Source organism: Clinocottus analis, unplaced genomic scaffold, assembly GCF_023055335.1.
Source record: "Clinocottus analis isolate CAN_PGR_092001 unplaced genomic scaffold, fCliAna1.0.p SCAF_24, whole genome shotgun sequence".
NCBI classification, from domain to species: domain Eukaryota; kingdom Metazoa; phylum Chordata; class Actinopteri; order Perciformes; family Cottidae; genus Clinocottus; species Clinocottus analis.
The window spans coordinates 397,534-417,175 of NW_027175976.1; the positions used below are offsets into that span (position 1 = coordinate 397,534).

Below are 19,642 nucleotides of genomic sequence, written 5' to 3' on the forward strand. Positions count from 1 at the left end.
AATAGCCAAAGGAGTCAATTCTTTGCACTGAATGCAAACAGCTGAATGACCATTGAGTGATTTTACAAGCTCAATAAGCACTTATGACCTTTGACCTCAGCTAAACGACATCGTGGCGTTTCTGGCGTTCCTGTTGAGGCGTCGGTGATGCTTCCTGAGAAAAACACCCCTCCACACATGCAGCAACTCGTCGTGGAGCCGACACACTGCACCCGCAGCTACTGGGAAACATACATCTCTGGCGTGTTGAGACGAGTCGAGGCTGCTCTCTTTTCTCCAGTAATGTCTTGTCTGTCCATCTTCATGTTGGAGGGGGGACGGGATGCTGCGTTGTTCCCTTCAGCATCTCTCTGCTCTTATTACCGTACAACACGCGAGGTGAAGAGAGCTTGTCAACCGCATCAAATGGTGCAAGAAACTATAAGACAGGTTGCTGCACTAGAATCAATAAACTCAAGAGAAACTCACTCACCTTAACATTAAAGTCCCTCATACAATAAACAAAGAAAACACAAAAGAACAGCTCCCCGCAGGAGTTAAAATAAATCACTGGATACCAACGAGATATTTTGCAGTGGATTAGCAGAATATTCAAATCACAATGGAAGCAGCATTTTTGCAAAAGGGTAAAATCATTTTCAGACGGCCTACACAATGAAATGTGAAGTTAAATGTCACATCAATCCTCTGCTCATTTCCTCTCAGGTGTGCAGATGGATGCAAACCCACACCTGGAATAGTTGTTTTTTCTTGCATTATTCTTCTAATTCCCCCAAACACAGCTGCTTCTGTCCTGCTCATCAAGGTCAGTCAGTGTTGTCCAATCAGAACATGTGTTTGTGCAGATAAAAAGGAGACGATGGAGGAGATTAAAAGAAGATGAAGCTTGAGATACCGGAGAAGGAAAGCGGTCATGTGAGGTAGAAAATACAGGAAAGAGAGAGAGGGAGGGAGAGAGAGAGAGAGAGAGAGAGAGAGAGAGAGAGAGAGAGAGAGAGAGAGAGAGAGAGAGAGAGAGAGAGAGAGAGAGAGAGAGAGAGAGAGAGAGAGAGAGAGAGAGAGAGAGAGAAGAGGGAGGGGCTGTTTTCAGGAGAGAAAATCCTTTGTGACTTTCACATATTATTTGCTAATAAAAGTAAAGTGGACTTCATGTTCCAGTTGATGGATGTCTGCACGTCCTTGAGTTAAAATATGACACACACACACACACACACACACACACACACACACAGAGAGAGAGAGACAGATTAAATACAGGCCCATAGGAACACATGCTTTAATAATCATAGTCATAATTAAAGTTCTTTTAAAAAGCATGGAGTTACTGGCCTACAGTGATGACATTGCACTCTCCTTTACAGAACAGCCGGAGAAATAAATACATCAGAAAATAAATACATCCTAATGGAAGAGAACAATTTAATTAAATTCATAAGAAAAGAACGAGTTTAAAAGAAATGATCAAAAAAAAATAAAATAATAAGTGCTGTGTTTTATGTACAAATTTCACATGGATGCACATGAGTGCGTCCGGGTGTTCGGGGGGGCGGAGCCGGCGGATCAGGTGAGATCATGCACTTCCGTTTCCTACGGGTGAATAAAAACAAACCCTTCCCACATCTGTTTGCTTTTCCTATAAAAAAAGAAGGTAAAGACGATAAAGTGTTCACATTTTCACTGGTGACAGAAATGTTCCGTTATAAAGAAATGCACATGACGGAAGGAGCCGTTGGTCTAAGTACAAGTCGGTATGGCCGCTGGTCCTCTGCTTTCATCCAGACTCTCTGAGCAGTATTTACACTGGCATCTCAGCCTGGAGTCACATCTTCAACGTCACTAAATAATTAGATTCTAGAGAGATTCTTCTACACGCTCACGTTTAGATTGCTTTGCAATACCAACGAGGAAGAAGGGGCTGCTCTGCCACAACAACCGGGCTATAAGGGGGAAAGTTTCACACACTATCTTTTTATCTTTGTTCATGGAATAAAAACAATAAAAACCTGCTCGGCAGCGTGAATAATCTCCTGGAGGAAACCGTGTGGGATGAAAGTGGAGTCGTTTCCACTTCAAAATCCTCAAACGCTCGTGTGAAATCTCAGAGGAGGTGCCAGTGTAAATGTGTCTCTCTCGCTGTCAGCTAAAAACAAATCCTCCTTGTATACATCCAGGCATCTGTGACAACAACAAGCCAACTCCACTAATATTATGTTACCCTGTGAAAATCCTTCACATTTAATACACAAGCCGTCAGCAGGAGATCTGCCAGTAACCCCCCTCCTGTTGCTGAGTGGTACAGTCCACTGAGGGGCAAGGCACCGTTTCAACAGATTCCCCTGAAGTGCATCGTCCAGCACCAACAAGCACCGAGGGTGACGGAGGGGTTCCCCTCTGCAGCGACGTCCCTCTCCCTTTCAAGGACGGTCTTTGTAGTCCAGATGGCACAGAGAGCAGAAAAAACATGGGTTTGCATTTAAGGGCCCTTATTTCCCTTCGTAGACACTTCTTTGTTGGACACTTACAGGCTGAGGAAGTAGTTGTTTCTGCACCAACAGCGGTAGAAACGACAGCAACCGAAGCCTGCGTTTGAACCTGAGGTGGTTTTCCACTGGAACGGAGATCCCTGATCTGGTTTGACCGGGTCCGGTTACAGCCGGCTGCTTCGGGTTTCCACGCCGACCCATAAGATTGTAGCAGCGGTGTGTGTGTGTGTGTGTGTTTGTTTAAGTGCATGCATGCGTTTGTGCATTTTAATCTACTGAAGGACAGTGAAAAAGAGGTCAACCGAGCCTCTGCACCACACTGATTGCTCCAGCAGGTATCCACAAGGAACACTGGGCTTTATGGTCGAAATGTAACTAGTAAAGGGTTAAACATGTTTTGCATTTTGGGTAAATCCAGCCCTAAATATATTGTCATCCTCATAGGGGTGTGGCTAAACCCAGATTACATTTAAACCCAGAATCTTTGCCTTGACACACACTTTGTCCTTGCACAGCTGTGATTGCAGAGTCATGCGTCACCCTGGTCGAGCGGTGCGTTCAGGGCCCTGGGAGGTGTCGGACCGGTCAGATCCGTAGGGAAGCTCTTGCAGCGCCAGGTCCGGTGAGGGGCGTCGTGGAGCCGCGGTCGTAGCCGATGTCCACCACGGTGTGCGGGCGGCCCGCCACCCGGCTCGGGAGGGGCTGCGCCTGCACCTGACGCTCTCGGAAACTCTGGATGTAGCTCTGGAAGGGGGAGAGGAAGAGTTTGGTTTGAAGATGGAAAACACGGCAGCATTGCAGGAGGCACAAAAAAATAATAACGAGACCCTGACCGGCGAGAGGACGTCCGTGTCGTAGCGGCGGATGGGGTTGGGCTTGCGGCGGTAGGCGGGCTCAGTGTGAAGCTGCTTGGCCTGGTGGTTGGCGGAGGCGGAGCCGTGCTGCGGCTTCTTCTTCTTCTTGTTGCGATAGCGATCGTCCCGCTGACGAATCCGCATCACCTGCATCCTCCTCTGCTGCCGGCTGATGATGACTGAGGACAGAGGAGCTCGCATTGGGATCGAAGCTTTGTAGGCGCTGAGAGTCAAGCTACTGCTACTTAGCTAAAACAGCTCATGGAGCAAATCAGAAATACTAATATTTACAGTTTAACCTTTTGGAAACCACCCTATTTTCAGGAAAATTGCGTACCTAAACTAAAAAGCGTGTATCTCTGCAACTACAGCTTAAAGGTCCAACTCTAACCCAAACCATAGCACAATCCCTCACCCTTGGTATGGGAGTACCCCTCAGCGGTGACCTTCCACTGGACCATGACACCCAGCAGGGTGAGGGCAGGCCACACCCCGAGCACCACCCACGTCAGCCAGCACACGGGCTTTCCGGGCGCCGCTTTGATCCGCTCGTACATGTAGAGCACGAGGGCGAAGAGCTCCACGAAGTAGTCCACGGCCACGGTGATGACGGCCGCGCCGAACATCGCCGTGGACACCGTGGTGAAGAGGCGCTGCCACTGCAGGGTGAGCACGGCGAACAGCATGCCCAGGCCAAGCAGCACGCCCAGGGGCACCCAGACGGAGCGCGGCGGGCTGTCGGAAAGCTCCTCCATGCCCACCAGGGTGGCCACGGCCACCAGCAGGCCCAGCAGCAGGCCCACCATGAAGAGGCCCACGCTGCGGACCAGCATGGTGACCAGGCCGCAGAGCGTGCCGATGCCGAGGCCGATGCCCACCGAGGCCTCCACGCTCAGCTGGGTGTCCAGCACGCGCTCCTTGTAGCACAGCATGAAGATGACGACGGTGCCGAACATCAGGCCCGTCAGGAACATCACGGCTTTGAAGCAGCGATAGCCTGAAGCCAGAGGAGGAAACACAGGTGAACCGGGTGTAGCTTCAGGAGGAAATCCCTCCAGGGTTCATACACATTTTGACCAATGGACTCCATGACTTTAAAGCAAATTTCCATAACTCTTCCAGGTTTTCCATGACCGTACGAACCCTGAAATCTGCCGCGTGGAACCAGGACTCACCAAAGAAGCAGTAAATGATGCCGAAGAGACAGCACATGGAGCAGACGACCGAGGGAACCACCTTGTAGCGGCCGCTGGAGTCCTCGCAGCCGTCCAGGCGCTCTGGACTCTGCTCCTGGTCGGGCTGGCCCAGGATCATCTCCAGCGTGGTCGTCATGGTGAACAGGAGGAGAGAGGAGGAAGGGGGGAGGAGGAGGGGGAGGAGGAAGAGAGGTGATGAGGTGGGAGGCTAGGGCGCGCCACACAGCCGCATGGCTTCACCTGAGGACAGAGGAGAGCAGGCTTACAAAGCACGAAGAGATTTGGAGACTTCTCTCTAATCCTGGATCAGGAAGAGTCCTTGAATGCACCATCATAACATTCATAACGTTGAGGTTTGACAGCAGGTGATGAAAAGGTGCATTAGAAACCAATCGTTGAACCGGTGGTAGAGTTTCAACACGCTCTGCAGGTCCAGCGCATTAGAGGTAAAACAGCATGATCCAAAGGATCAACAACAAAACCCTGTTAGCCCGTTTCATAAAGTGGCTTTGAAATCAGCAGCAGAGCAAAACGGGTTCTGCCCACACACACACACACACACACACACACACACACACACACACACACACACACACACACACACACACACACACACACACACACACACACACACACACACACACACACACACACACACACACACACACACAGAGTTTGGCATCCCCCCCGATGGCGGAAACAGCAGATAATAATAGCTCAGATAGCAGCATGTGTTTGGGCGGATGAGGGCAATCGAAGCCTCTCTGTGTTTGATCAGGAGGCGTTTAAGGGCAACAAGATGGCGTCCTTTAAACGCAAACATCTCCCATCAAGCATTCAGCCCCTCCGATATGAAATACTCTCATACAGTTGGGTTCTTTATGCTCCTACCCCTGTGGTGTGATATTTATGTGTAGTATTACGGTTTGTTATTTTTTCTTTTTTTTCAAGTTTCCCTCATATTATTTTTTTACGCAATTTCTTCTCAATAAATCTTTTTATCCATCTTCAGTTTCTTTGCATCCTTTTGTCTGAGTGACCTTACAGTGTCTTTGTTTAGCAAAGTCTCCCTGTGATCATAACGTGCAGCGGTTTGTTTCCTTCTGTGCAGCCTTTCCTCACCTCCTTTACTCTTTGTTTTCATGTGTAATCCGTCAGCTGTTGCACATTAACCCCTTCCTGCCCTCCATCTGTTTCCAGCAGCGTCCTCAGCTCGCAGCGGTCAGTAAACACATTGGCCTGGATGGTCTCCTTGCTTTTGTTTTCTCACTTTGTCTTCTCTCTCTCCTCCTTCCTAGCTGTCCTTCTGTTTCCTCCTCCACACTCACAACAAAGTCCTGTATGCTTAACTCAACTGTATAGGATTGTTTTTGCTACATTTAATTCATGATTTGCTGTTGTCGTAACTATAAGTTGTAAAACACACCGTGCTGCATCATGTTTTTATGTAAAAGTAGTTTGATTGTGAGGTCAAAAAGTGCACGCAAAGTAGAACACATCCTCTTCCCCTTCCTTCCCACGCCTCCTCCCCTCTGTGTTGCTGCATCTCGGGGGGAGTTCAGTCTGACTGGAGGGTTTCTGGGTCAGGTTGCTTATGCAACTCCTGTCTGGGGACCTTTGCTGTGATATTCATGAGCTTTCTCATCCCTTCCCTCCTCTCGTTTCCTTCTCCCTCACATCCTATTTCCTTACCTTCTCATTCGACCTCTCCATCATCTGAAGGTTGAAAGTGGTCTTGCATACAGAAAAACACTTGTTTCCTTTCTTTCTGTGAGTTAAATGAGACAAATCTCACGTCTGCGTGTGAACTACAGCTGGAGTCAATACGCGGTTAGCTTAGCTTAGCATAAAGATTGCAAGCAGAGGGAAACTGGTAGCCTGGCTCGGTCAAAAACACCTCTAATCCTACAAATGTCCTACAAGTTTGTGCAGAAACGGGAATGTTAACGGGACAATTTGTGCTTTTCGGGGATGTTCTGAGGGGAACTACTTCTTAGTGAACAGAGAATGAGCCGACATCAGCACATTTCTTCCCCTTTCAGACACTACTTAACATTATAAAACTTATTTTTCCTTTTGATAAACGTCATAAAATAATAATAGTTTCTGAGTCGCCTTGATTCCCTCAGCAGGAAAAACTAAACGCATGAAAAACTAGAGAAACTGTCCATTGTACGTCGATGTTGCCAGAAGCATTTGAATAGAGCCAAAATAGAAACATTCAGTAGGAAGAGGCTGATGAATAAAGCCCCATAACACACACACACACACACACACACACACACACACACACACACACACACACACACAGACAACATTTTCATCCAGACATGTCATATTAATAATCATCTTTTGGGGGAGGATTAGCGGGTCGCGTGTGTGAGAGCACTAAGCCGTTTTGTACCGCAGATCAAGAGCAGTTTTTATGTTTGCAGATGGATCATCCTCTGAAAAAAAAAGAGAAAATAGACGAGTTTCTTCTTCTTCTGCTGTTCGAATCAGCAGCAGCAACAACAACAACAACAACAACGCCGTGGTCGTCCTCCTCCCGCCCGCTTCCTGTCTGCTGCCAACACAACGCAGCGATGCTGACAGACAGTCGGCCGGTCCGAAGCCGGACCAATGACGGAGCGGCTTAAACTCCCATAGCAACAGCGTGAGAGCCAATCTGTTCCCTCCGAGTGTGTGTGTGTGTGTGTGTGTGTGTGTGTGTGTGTGTGTGTGTGTGTGTGTGTGTGTGTGTGTGTGTGTGTGTGTTAAAAACGCTGCTATAGAAACCCTCTCCTTTAAATTAGACACAAGGCTTCAGTGTCAACCTGCAAAGCACAGAATCAAATGTCAGCTCGACTATTTTCAAAATCTATTATTAAAGTATTTTTTACTCTGAAAGATGTGAATATTGCTGACAAGAAATGAAGTGAGAAAAGCTTTTTTGTTTGAGAGAAAGAGAAGAAGAAGACTGTGAGGAAGTAAACAATGCAGGTTTACATTTTTAAACAGCTATTGTTATTGTTAGAAAGGAAGAATGTCCTCTCCTCCTTTCACGCCATCGGCTGTCCAATGAAAGCTCAAAATGCCCCAAAATGCTCTTGAATCAATAGAGTGATGATGCTCTCAGAACAATGAGGACGAGCACCACGAGCTCAACAAAAGGTTAAATTAACATCGACTGAAAGTGACTTTGAATGGATGGAAAACAAGCGGCGCTCCTCTGCTGCGTGCGTCTGTCAGCCCGACATTCAATGACATGTTTAGTCTGTTCTGCCGTTAATGATTTGAATGTAATGCAAAGAATCTCCTCGTCTCTGGTTCAAGAAAACACACGCAAAGAAAATGCAGTGCAGGAGTTGAAGCTGCTGGTGCATCAGACGATAAGACCCAGACACACTGACACAGATCCTGAACTGGAAGAGACAAAGCCCTCCCATAAATACAGAACATGTCTATTAATACACAGAACGACATGCCGCATACGTCTGACCCACACGTTCAAGTCCACACAGCACAAAACCTCTTCAATGTAAAGAGATATTAGTGTCAGTCAGCTCAGAAAATCTATCTACGTCTGCATGATGCGTTCAAGTGCTGCAGGGAAACGTAGTCGCAATCACCCAAAAGATGTTGACAGATGACACGAGGCAACGCTTGACTTTAAACAACAAAAGCTGAAAAGCTAAAGGTGGAAATGTTCTGGTGACGTCGCAGAACATATCTGCCCTAAAATAAATGTTCTCTCTGATTCTTTTTTTAAAGTCTTTTTGTTTCCGCTGCGTAACACAAGCAGAGGCGGGAGACATGATTCATTTTGCATTCATGCATCTTAATAAGCTCCGTCCAGACGCAGGGTCGTCTGCAGAGGAGCAGTCCTTCAGTGACTTCATCCTTTCATCTGCTCTCATTCAGGTTCATCCTGGAGAGTCAAACTTAACTTCACCGCCTGTGTGCGAGCGTCTCTTGATCATTTCTCTGCTTTCTCTCTGTGCACCTTTACAAGGCTGCGTGTTTCATAACCCTGTGACTCATGAATCTGTTCATGAAGCATTTATTTAAAGACACTTGTTCCACGATCACATCGTTTCTCTCCTTCGGTGACAGAAGCTTCTCTCGGCCACCAGAGAAGACATCTTCACTCAAACAGGTTCATTTTATCTGCTCACAAACGTATGTTTCATAGTTTTTCTAAAGACCAGACTTCTCAAGACACATATTTCAGCTGAGTGTGTGCGTGTGTGTGTGTGTGCGTGTGTGTGTGTGTGTGTGTGTATGTGTGTGTGTGTATGTGTGTGTGTGTGTGTGTGTGTGTGTGTGTGTGTGTGTGCGTGTGTGTGTGACATCCAGCTGTGTTAATCCTCCAGCCGCTGGGCGATGCTCTCTGACTGAACTCTTTTGTTGTTCACCTTCGGCCAATAAGAAGCCAGAGACTCCGGTGACCTCATCAGCCGGCGTCTGGTGCTTTCAAACCGCTGGTTTTAGTGGTGCTGCTATTTTCTCTGACTTTACCAACTGGAATAGCAAAATGTTGTCTCGTGAACCTTAAACATCTTCAGACTTCACCGAACGCCTTTAAAGACCCAGAGAGATATTGTTGCCCCTAAAACACGACGATGCTACACCCCCACACAGACTCTGGTATCGTTTCCATGTGAGAAAGCATGCGAACATGGAACGAGGCTCTTAGTTTCATGTGATGGGGTGAAGCGTGACGTGAAGGAGGAGAGATGCCGCGTTACGCAACGGCCTCGAGACGTCACTGCAAATCTCTCTGCATTGGCAACGAGTCACATCATTCAAAACAGGACAAATACAACATGAAAATAACATCTTATATGTCAATTAAAGACTGATTGACAGATTGTCCCACTTTGACTTTAGGAAATAGTGACGTGCATTTATTACCATGTATTTACATTTCATTTATTACCATGTATTTACATTTGAATCAATCAGGACATTTTAAGTTGCAGCTGTGAAGTATTTCATTTTCATCTTTGTTCACAATAACAGAGCACGATGCACGCTGCACGCTGCGCTCCGTCTCAGCGTGGTTCACCCTGCGAGGTATCAGGCTGCTGGGAGAGCTTTGCCAAAAACTACAAAAACAGGGCCGAGCATGACGAGCACCGAGCGAGCTGCCAGCGCCGCTCACAGCGAGTGTGTCACATGTCGGCCTCCAGAGAGGAGGTTGTTAAAGATAACCTGGACCACACCTCACCAGTCAATACGGAGGCAGGTGTGTGTGTGTGTGTGTGTGTGTGTGTGTGTGTGTGTGTGTGTGTGTGTGAGAGAATCATTCTGCTTTCCAGGGAATGATTCCTGGCAGGAAGGTGAACCCAGTGAACTCATGGGAAGCTTTTAGGTTTAAAGTGGGAAATGATGAGCAAACTAGATTTTCCAAAAATACTTTTCTAACTTGATTGTCATCTTCTTAATATGAACACAAATCTCCTCGGTCCAGTCTTTAAACGTTTCTTTCTCTGAGCTCCAGATCTTCACGTGGACTCTTTGTCCTGAAACAGCAGCGTGTCATGAGACCAAAAGCATCGAAAAGGACAAATAATTCCTTCACTTCATCAGAAGAAAGTGACTCACAATGCAGTTTTTTCCAGGAACAACACTTCGTGATCTGGCGGTCGCCGCCTCTCACCCACAAACACCCACAAACACCCACTGGACCGCGGGAGGTCGGGCACGACCGGCGGCACCGAGGCGTCCTCACACCTCCTCAGACGAGCAGCTTACATAAGGCCGCCGCTAAAAGCGGCTGTCGTGTCCTCTGATTGGACAGAATGTGGAGAATCTGCTGATGGGGAAGCGGTGGGAGGATGAAGAGGAGGAGGAGGAGGAGGACACTGAGGTCTTTGTCCGTGTTGGACTGTTTTACCTCAACAGGCTGCAGAGAGGGCAGCATCGTGAAAGAGACTATTAAACTAAACTAGTCTTTAAAAAGGTCAAAAAATAATCACAACATCTTTGAATGTCAGAACCCAAAAGATATTCCAGGACCTCATGAGTCAGACTTTATTATTTAAGCTTTTAAGGCAGCACCAAGTAGACAGCAGAAGCAGAGCGTCAAGCCTCAAATCCACTGTGTCCTACATTTGATGAACATCTTCTATCACACATGTTAGTCTCAGTGTGAGGAACATCTTCTACCACACATGTTAGTCTCAGTGTGAGGAACATCTTCTACCACACATGTTAGTCTCAGTGTGAGGAACATCTTCTATCACTCATGTTAGTCTCAGTGTGAGGAACATCTTCTATCACACATGTTAGTCTCAGTGTGAGGAACATCTTCTATCACACATGTTAGTCTCAGTGTGAGGAACATCTTCTATCACTCATGTTAGTCTCAGTGTGAGGAACATCTTCTATCACTCATGTTAGTCTCAGTGTGAGGAACATCTTCTATCACTCATGTTAGTCTCAGTGTGAGGAACATCTTCTATCACTCATGTTAGTCTCAGTGTGAGTGAACATCTTCTATCATACATGTTAGTCTCAGTGTGAGGAACATCTTCTATCATACATGTTAGTCTCAGTGTGAGGAACATCTTCTATCACTCATGTTAGTCTCAGTGTGAGTGAACATCTTCTATCATACATGTTAGTCTCAGTGTGAGGAACATCTTCTATCATACATGTTAGTCTCAGTGTGAGGAACATCTTCTATCATACATGTTAGTCTCAGTGTGAGGAACATCTTCTATCACACATGTTAGTCTCAGTGTGAGGAACATCTTCTATCACTCATGTTAGTCTCAGTGTGAGGAACATCTTCTATCACACATGTTAGTCTCAGTGTGAGGAACATCTTCTATCACACATGTTAGTCTCAGTGTGAGGAACATCTTCTATCACTCATGTTAGTCTCAGTGTGAGTGAACGTTCCTGCAGCCTCGCTCCGTGTCCTCTGTCGCCTGCAGGGAGCCGCTCAGGAATATCAATGCTGCTGGTTCCCGTGGAGGAGAAACTGAACGCTGTGTAGCACAAGAGCGCACACTATTTAACTTCCAGTTCTCTTTGCATGAGCATACACACCCTCAGGGATTCATTTAGCCTCATTTACAGCCTCGGGAGACAATCAGACACACTGCTCCCTCTTCTTGGGGGGGTGAAAACAGGAAGAACAGATGAGCAGTGTCACCAGCTGACAGGTGGCTCTCCCCTCCAGCACCACCTGTAACCTTCACTCATCATCACTATTCTTTGCATTTCTTTAATATTATTGTTTACTTACTCAAATGAATCTAAATCCTACGTATCTATCTGAGCAGCAACTTCAAAACATCGACGTCGTGATCATGAACATCGCTTTACGATCTGAGTGAAGAGATGAAGGATTCATTTTATTCCTGTTTTGTGTCAGAAAAACAAACGTGTGTCTGGACTTAAAGCTCATAAGAAAACCAAAGGAAGTCTGCCGCAGTAGGAAATATCCCATGATCCTCTCTGCTCGTCCCCATGCAACCTCCAACAATGTTGTGAGCGCACAGCGGCGGGGGAGGGGGGAATCGAACCCAATGATCTCCAACGCTGCGGCCACATCGGAGGATAATGAACCGCACAAGTTTGTTCACTCTGCATCCTGCACTCGAGCTCTGGTTTGAGCTCTGAGGAGAGTCGACTCATCATCTCACCTCAGCCGGTGCTTTTGTTTGTACCGGCTGAGGAAAGGCTCGGCGGCCCACTTCCTGTCTGTCTCAGCGATCCTGAAGCAGGAAGCAGCAGCAGTGCTCAGCAGACCGCTCTGCACCTGTCGGCTCTGTGAACATCTGGCCCGCAGCAGCCGGCGGCTCGCTGCTCGTCTCAGACTCTACTTAGCCCTCATTGGCGCGCATATCACTGCTGGACCCTGAACGCCTCGTGGGAAACTCTGACATGCAGATTCCCCGGCTCAGCAAGAAGAGAAGTAAACAGATGAAGCGCTCCATTAACGTTGTTACAATAAACAACCAGACGTCTGATGCACACCGAGTTAAAGTAAACAAAAATAATATCATAATCATTTTGAGAATATGTTTAAAAACAATTCAAGCATGTGTTCTGTGATACTTTAATGCATTCATAATCTTCTTGTGAGGTGGTGAGATGAGGTAATATCATGATTTAAATGCAAATAGTCTCAAATGTACAAGCGATGATTCAATAAGACACAAAGAGCTGCAGCAGAAGGAGAGTTAACTCCACAGCAGACTCAGACAGACGGGAGGAGGAGGAGGGAGGAGGGGAGACGAGGAAAGAGGAGAGATGAGGTGAGATGAGGAAGGAGGAGGGGAGGTGAGGGAGGAGGGGAGGAGAAAGGAGGAGGGGAGGTGAGGTGAGGGAGGAGGGGAGGAGAAAGGAGGAGGGGAGATGAGGTGAGAGAGGAGGTGACGAGGAAGAAGGAGGCGAGATGAGGTGAGATGAGGAAGGAGAAGGGGAGATGAGGTGAGGGAGGAGGAAGGAGGAGGGGAGATGAGGTGAGGAAGGAGGGGAGGAGGAAGGAAGAGGGGAGATGAGGTGAGAGAGGAGGTGAGGAGGGAGGAGGAGGGTAGATGAGGTGAGGGAGGAGGAGAGGAGAAAGGAGGAGGGAAGAGGAGGTGACAGAGGAAGCGAGCAGCACCAATCCAGAGATGTTGACCCACTCGTGTTGGGGCGTCTTCATTCCCCCGGCTGTCTGCAGAGCTCCAGTCATGCTGCCTGACTGCACCGATAAAACACACACACACACACACACACACACACACAGTTTCACAACTAGAGTTATTCTAAAGATGAAACGCTTTGTCTGCTTCAGTTAGCAATGCCTTACATTTCCCAGAATGCATTTCAGTGAAGGAATAATGACTCCAGATAACCTGGACTGGCTTATATGAAGGAACAACAGTAGAAGTTTTACAGCAGCTGCAATGCATTCTGGTCCATTTCCTGTTTGTATGTTATGTGTCAAATAGCTCCAGAGAGCTGGTGTTGGAATAAAAAAAGCCAGCAGAGTTCAAATAAAAAGACAACTGAGCTGCATTCTGGGAAATGCAGGATTCAGTATTTCTGAAGCGTGACGTTCACTAGACACCAAAGGTTCTGATATTGTTGGTCTGTGCTGCTTCTGACCGTTCCTTTTGTCATCCGTCTTTGGTTCCACCAACGTATCGAGGCCAGGTCAGTTTGTCTCGACAACAAATAGGAAAGTAACGTCCATCCACTGGGAGCTTTATTTAAAACACACCGGTGAACCCTGAGCTCTCATGAAACGTCCCAAAACATGAATAATACCATAAACCAGGTGATTTAAATACATTAACTACAAATGCTGCATGCCTCACCCAAAACACACATGTACATAACTCACATCATTGTTATGTAAAGACATCAAATCCTCCGGCTGAAGATGAACAAAGAGTTTGACACTTGTCTCATCTGACGGATTCATGAATATCTTGTGCCACAGATCCAACTCCAGATTTAAGTATCAATAGAGTTACAAAGGATTAACAACCACTGCAGATTGAATGATTACCTCCTCAGGGTCCTGAAGACTTCCAGCCTGAGCTGATGGTAAAACCGGTCCTCGATGTGCCTGAGACCCCTTCACGGCCCTCTGGAGAACTCAAACTCCGCGCAAACACGTCATCTATTCATGCGCGCGTCCATCTGCCCTAACGAGAAGCCATCGACCCAGATGCGCCATCCGGGTCATCCGTCACCGACCTCCATCACACGAAGCCCGCTGACCTCATTCCAGCCTCTGCTCACGCGCACACCGCCCGGTGCATCCTGACAGCAGGTGTGTGTGTGTGTGTGTGTGTGTGTGTGTGTGTGTGTGTGTGTGTGTGTGTGTGTGTGTGTGTGTGTGCGCGCGTGTGCGTGTGTGGAGGTGTGGACGTGCGTGCGCAACTGAGACAAAAGAGACGCACCGTGCGCGTACAAACAGGCCACTCACCATCCATCTTCACCCCCGACAGGTTGACGCGCCTCGTCCGCGTGCACGTGACGCCAGAATGAGCCCCCGAGCCCGGAGAACCGAACATTTTCAACGCTTTCTTCCCAGACTTGGGTGCATCGCCGTCGGTGTGGAGGTCCGTGTTTCCCCGGCAGCCGCAGCCCCGAGCGGACTAGCCCTCCATGCGGGGAGAGGCGCGCGTAAAGCGGCTGCAGAAGAGGAACCCTCGCGGGTTACATGGCGGAGAACAAGCAGGACTGTGGGCGCAAACTCGAGATGCAGTGATGCTTCCTCCAGGTGAAGAAGAAGCTCACATGAAGAAGGAGCCTCCGCTGCAAGAAATGTCCAGACGCGTCATCGACTGATTGAGTAAAGAGGGAACGACAGTCCGCACATGCGCAGTGGCTCCTGGAGGCTGAGGCTTCTCACACATCCCCAAATATGATATATTTGTTTATCAGTACACACATTATCTTCAATAACAAGCAGTGGAACGACACCAAGTAGCACACGTATTGTTGTTATTGTTAAACACAAACATCACCTGAACGTCAATCTTTTGCAGTGCGCGTGGCTGACACACGACGTCATCACGCAGAGGGAGCGGCGTCACGTAATTCGAGGTTGGGACCACCGGAAGTAGAGCTGTTTGACCTTCAAAATAAAAGCTTTAGTACAAACCTGAAGGCCCAGGTGAACTAAAAGCCCCTCATGCAGGGAGGGTAACTAGTTTGAGATATTCACAAACAGACAACAATAACAACATGCATCCAGCAGAGAGATGAGAACACGCGTGTTTATTTGAGTCATGAGAGCATTGCTGGTGTGTTACAGAGATTAAATACAAATATAAACGGTTACATCGTGTGCACAGAAAAGCCAAACAAGTCAAGCGTTTTCTGTTATTTAAATGAATCAGAAAAGAGCTTCCCCTTCTTCACAGATTTCATAAAACCTCCTTTCCTTCCCTCCTTTCCTTCCCTTGTTTCCTCTCCTGCGAGCCGTTCATGACACAGACCTCCCTTCTCGTCACTTTCCCACCAATCAGACTCCAGCAGGTCTTCCTCGTTCTCGACTCGGTGGAGTCTCCGGTGATGGAACGGCCTCAGAGAGTCACGCCGTGTCCGCCTGACACTCACATTCTAGCTGTTAGCACCTGCTGTGTGCGACCCTCATGGGGTCACACGGTTCATCCTTCAACATTGATGCTGGAACAAGCGCAGCAGTTGGACCTGCGTTTAAAAAGAAGCGTTTTAAGCGGGCGCCTCCTCAGGCTCGGGGCAGGAAGCGCAGGTTGATGGGCGTCCCGGGGACCAGCAGCGTTCGGGTTTTCGGCTCCACGACCGGAGCGCCGGGTTCGGGCCGGACCTCGTAGTGCTGCATGAGCTGTGAGGCGACACAACGGGGAACATTACAGACGCCTCTGGCTGGAGACTTCAGACCAAAGGTACTCATTGTGCGGCGCCCTCGAGGCCTCCCTCACCCGGGACAGAGCAAAGAACATCTCCATCTCCGCCACCCTCTTCCCCAGGCAGGCCCGCACGCCCACGCCGAAAGGCAGGAAGCTGAACGGGTGGTGCTGGTAAGAGCCGGGCGCCGCGCGGACGCCGTCGTCTCCGAGCCAGCGTTCCGGGATGAAGCGCTCGGCGTGGAGGAACTGGTCCTCGTCGTGGCAGGTGGCGTAGTGACACAGGTGGAACTGAGTCTGCAACAGAGAGAGAGTTGAAGGGGCGTGTCCTGCGGTCAGCTGTTAAGGGGCGGCGCTCATACCCGCTTAGGGAACCAGTAGTCGCTGACGACCACCGCGTCCTCCGAGATGAAGCGTCCGTTTCCAGGCACCACGGGATAAAGACTGCAGGGGACAAGCTGCAGGTCAGGTCTGCTTCATGATGGAGAGATGCTTTATGATGCTTTATGATGCAATATGGTGATGCTTTATGATGCTTTAAGACGCATTATGATGTTTTATGATGTTTTATGATGCTTTATGATGTGATATGATGTGATATGATGTTTTATGATGCTTAATGATGTTTTATGGTGCTTAATGATGCATTATGATGCAATATGGTGATGCTTTATGGTGCTTTATGACGCATTATGATGTTTTATGATGCTTTATGATGCTTTATGATGCTTTATGGTGCTTTATGGTGCATTATGGTGCTTTATGAAGCTTTATGATGCTGCATTGTGTGAGAGGAGCTCAGGAGTGGGCTCACCGGAGCGTCTCCTTGACGACGGCCTTCAGGTACGGCATCCTGCTCAGGTCCTCCGTGGTCGGCTCCCTCCTGTCGGGACACACGGCGCTCAGCTCGCGGTGCAGCCGGTCCTGCGCCCGGCCGTCCCTCGCCAGGCGGTACAGGGCCCAGGACAGCGTGTTGGAGGTCTGGGGAGGCAGAGGTTAGAGTCCGGCGCCGCTGAGAGGCTCAACACGCGACAGAGCGCCACCTGGTCCGCTGCTGCCTGTCGGGGCATTGAGGAATGAATATCTTTCTCATAGGGAGATGTTGTGTTTCCCCGCGTGGTCGGTGATCCGAGACAGCGCTGTGAGTTCTAGTCAAACTATTTCAGAAATGTCCCGACTCCAGCGAACACAACACCAACAAGCCTCAACCTCTCTCAGGAACGCCGCCCGACGGCTCGCAGAACCTGTTTCTGTTGCAGCGCTGGGTTCCCTCCAGGCGAGCCGCTCACAGAGGAACCCGCTTCTCCTTCTTCCTCTCAGGGACACAGCAGCTTCATGATGACTTCATGTATTCATAACTCAAGAAGGAGTACTTGTACTTTTAGGTAAACGTCCTGTACTAGCAGTACCACTGAACCTCCACACAGTGGAACCGCTACTTTAAGTATCTGAGTATTAATGTCAAATAAAAATATCAGATACAAAGACGTGAAACATATGAACACATGAATGGACAGAAGAAGTATTTCTAAGATGAAAACCATGAGGCTTTACGATCCTTTATGAAGCTTTATAATGAGGCATTACTATGCTTTATGATGTATTATGATGCTTTATAATGATGCATTATGCTGCTTTATGATGTGTTATGATGCATTATGAGCATTATGATGCATTATAATACTCTCCCCTGCAGCCCAAACACCAGTAGCTGTGACTCCAGCTGCTCACCGTGTCGACGCCCCCCAGCAGCAGCTCGGTGATGCTGATGTAGACCTCGGCTCTGCTCAGCCTATCAGAGGACAGCAGGTAGGTCAGGTACATGCCCTCCGCCGGCTCGCCGCTGGACACCTGAGCTTCAATCTCAGCGATCCTCCTGTCGATGAGGGCCCGAGCTGCCGGACGCAAACACAGACAACTCTTTCCTCACGTGCACATCAACCCCCGCGGCGTGTCCTGCTCCTGCGGTCGCTCCTCCGGCTGCATACCTACGCCGTACAGGTCGTCCCAGGCCTGAACGAAGCGGCTCCAGTAGGGGAGCACGCCGCGGCTCCAGCGGGGAAAGAGGACCACGGTCTCGGACAGCGTCAGCATGTCGTTGACGGCGGTGATGAAGCGCAGCGTGTCCGGGGGAATCTCGTCCTGCAGGCAGCCCAAACTGGTTTCAAATAAGATGGAGGAGATCCCTGCGGGAGGCCAAAGTGATCACAACGCGACCTCAACCTCAAATGTCCTGCATTCAAACAACCTCCCACCTTCAAAGCCAAACTTGTAGAGCTCGGCGGCCATGTCGGACACGGTGGCCCCGTCCTGGCTGCGACTCCGGAGGAGCTCGACGCGGCGCAGCAGATCCCCGACCACCTGCTGGATGACGGGCGCGTAGGCCCACGCCTCCCGCAGCTTCAGCATCTTGGGGTTCAGGGCGCTGCGCATGCGGTACCACTCTGGCCCCGAGCTGGAAAGTAAAAGAGCTTCTTCAGATCACGGGCGAGGGGGGAACGCCTCTCCTGTAGACCCACGGATCGCTCCGGCTCCACTCACTCCACGTGCAGCCCGTAGGCCTGGCCCCGGAGGTCCCGGTACTCCTTCCAGTGAGGCAGCTCGGCTCTGGACGGGTAGCGGCCCTCCTGCTGGATCACCTGAGCCACGAGCGCCGGCGTCGCCACGTTGACCACGTCAAACGGGCCGAACCTGGAGCGCCAGATGGGCCCGTAGAGGCTCCTCTGCACACCCTGAGACAAGAAAGACCAGCGGGGAGAATTCAGTGTGGATTGAGGATCAAAAGGACGTTAACAATTGTGTTGCGACGTAGAAACTATTTATATTTCATCACATTATTACAGCACTGAGCGACACAAACACAGTTACTGTTTCCTTTCGAAATTTCTGGGGAAATATTTCTCAACATACTAAATACTCATAATGCCAAAACTGCATAAACACTGTAACATGCTACTACTTCAATATTAGAACATTTCTCTCACAATCTTTTGTTTAATCTCTATAATAAACATAATCAACTTCACTGCAGTTTTCCACCAGGGGGAGTACGTCAGATACTATAAAAACTGCGTAGTGAACTTCTTCATTACTCATAACCAGTAACATATAGATGGATATTTACACATCTGAACACACAGCTCACTTTATGTACAGGGGATACAGCGCGTTTAGTTTGGAGATGACATTTTCGAGCAGAGGCCTAAAAACAAGTTGTTTTCCAAAGTTAAGAGCTGCTGTACCTGCAGCAAGTGGCTCTTGTCCGCGTATCCTTTCACGAACAGCCAGTACAGGGTGGTGGACAGACTTGGACCGGGCAGGTCCTCGATGCTCTTCAGCTTCCTCGCAGCCTCGCTGGTCGCCTCGCTGGTCGCCTGGACGTTCAGGTTCCTCCGGCCCGCGTGCGGCAGTGTGTGGGAGCAGCGCGCAGAGAGCCGCAGAGCTCGCGCTGCTGCCGCCGAGGAGCCCATCATGAAACCTATGCAGGCCTTCGTTTCTGTCTTTTATTTTGGTAGAACTTAGAGCACTTCCCCCTGCGGGAGGTTTCCGGCAAGTGATTTGGTAACAAATGAATCGTTGTGCTGGAGAATGTGACTTCATGTTCACAACATTTAGTAGAACTTTTGAACAACTGTCTTTGATGGAGAATCTGAATACTTTATTTGCCAGAGGAACCTGAACATACAGGCAACCAGTGAGGCGACCAGTTTTATTTTAAAATATAATATTGAAATATATACAAATTAATTGGAAATAAATCCACCAGCAAGAAGATGAAC

The 19,642-nt window shown here is 48.8% G+C and overlaps 2 protein-coding genes across 4 annotated transcripts; both read right to left on the bottom strand.

Annotated features, from left to right (window-relative positions):
- Window positions 1-1,252: 1,252 nt before the first annotated feature.
- tmem198ab (transmembrane protein 198ab) lies at window positions 1,253-14,972 on the bottom strand. 3 transcript variants are annotated; one of them, XM_068590845.1, is made up of 5 exons: window positions 14,456-14,972; window positions 4,513-4,773; window positions 3,753-4,334; window positions 3,317-3,516; window positions 1,253-3,227 (listed from the first exon to the last, which is right to left on the bottom strand). In XM_068590845.1, exons 2-5 carry the CDS (start codon window positions 4,667-4,669, stop codon window positions 3,069-3,071), a joined length of 1,098 nt encoding a protein of 365 aa, XP_068446946.1. In that variant the 5' UTR covers window positions 4,670-4,773; window positions 14,456-14,972; the 3' UTR covers window positions 1,253-3,068. The 3 variants fall into 3 exon arrangements, with proteins under 3 accessions (XP_068446946.1, XP_068446947.1, XP_068446948.1); XM_068590846.1 differs by lacking the exon at window positions 14,456-14,972 and adding an exon at window positions 14,033-14,441; XM_068590847.1 differs by lacking the exon at window positions 14,456-14,972 and adding an exon at window positions 6,938-7,033.
- Window positions 14,973-15,242: 270 nt separating this feature from the next.
- cyp27a2 (cytochrome P450 family 27 subfamily A member 2) lies at window positions 15,243-19,356 on the bottom strand. The gene is made up of 9 exons (XM_068590835.1): window positions 19,106-19,356; window positions 18,405-18,595; window positions 18,119-18,318; window positions 17,852-18,049; window positions 17,595-17,758; window positions 16,678-16,844; window positions 16,226-16,307; window positions 15,939-16,160; window positions 15,243-15,841 (listed from the first exon to the last, which is right to left on the bottom strand). Exons 1-9 carry the CDS (start codon window positions 19,334-19,336, stop codon window positions 15,725-15,727), a joined length of 1,572 nt encoding a protein of 523 aa, XP_068446936.1. The 5' UTR covers window positions 19,337-19,356; the 3' UTR covers window positions 15,243-15,724.
- Between the last annotated feature and the right edge of the window lie 286 nt (window positions 19,357-19,642).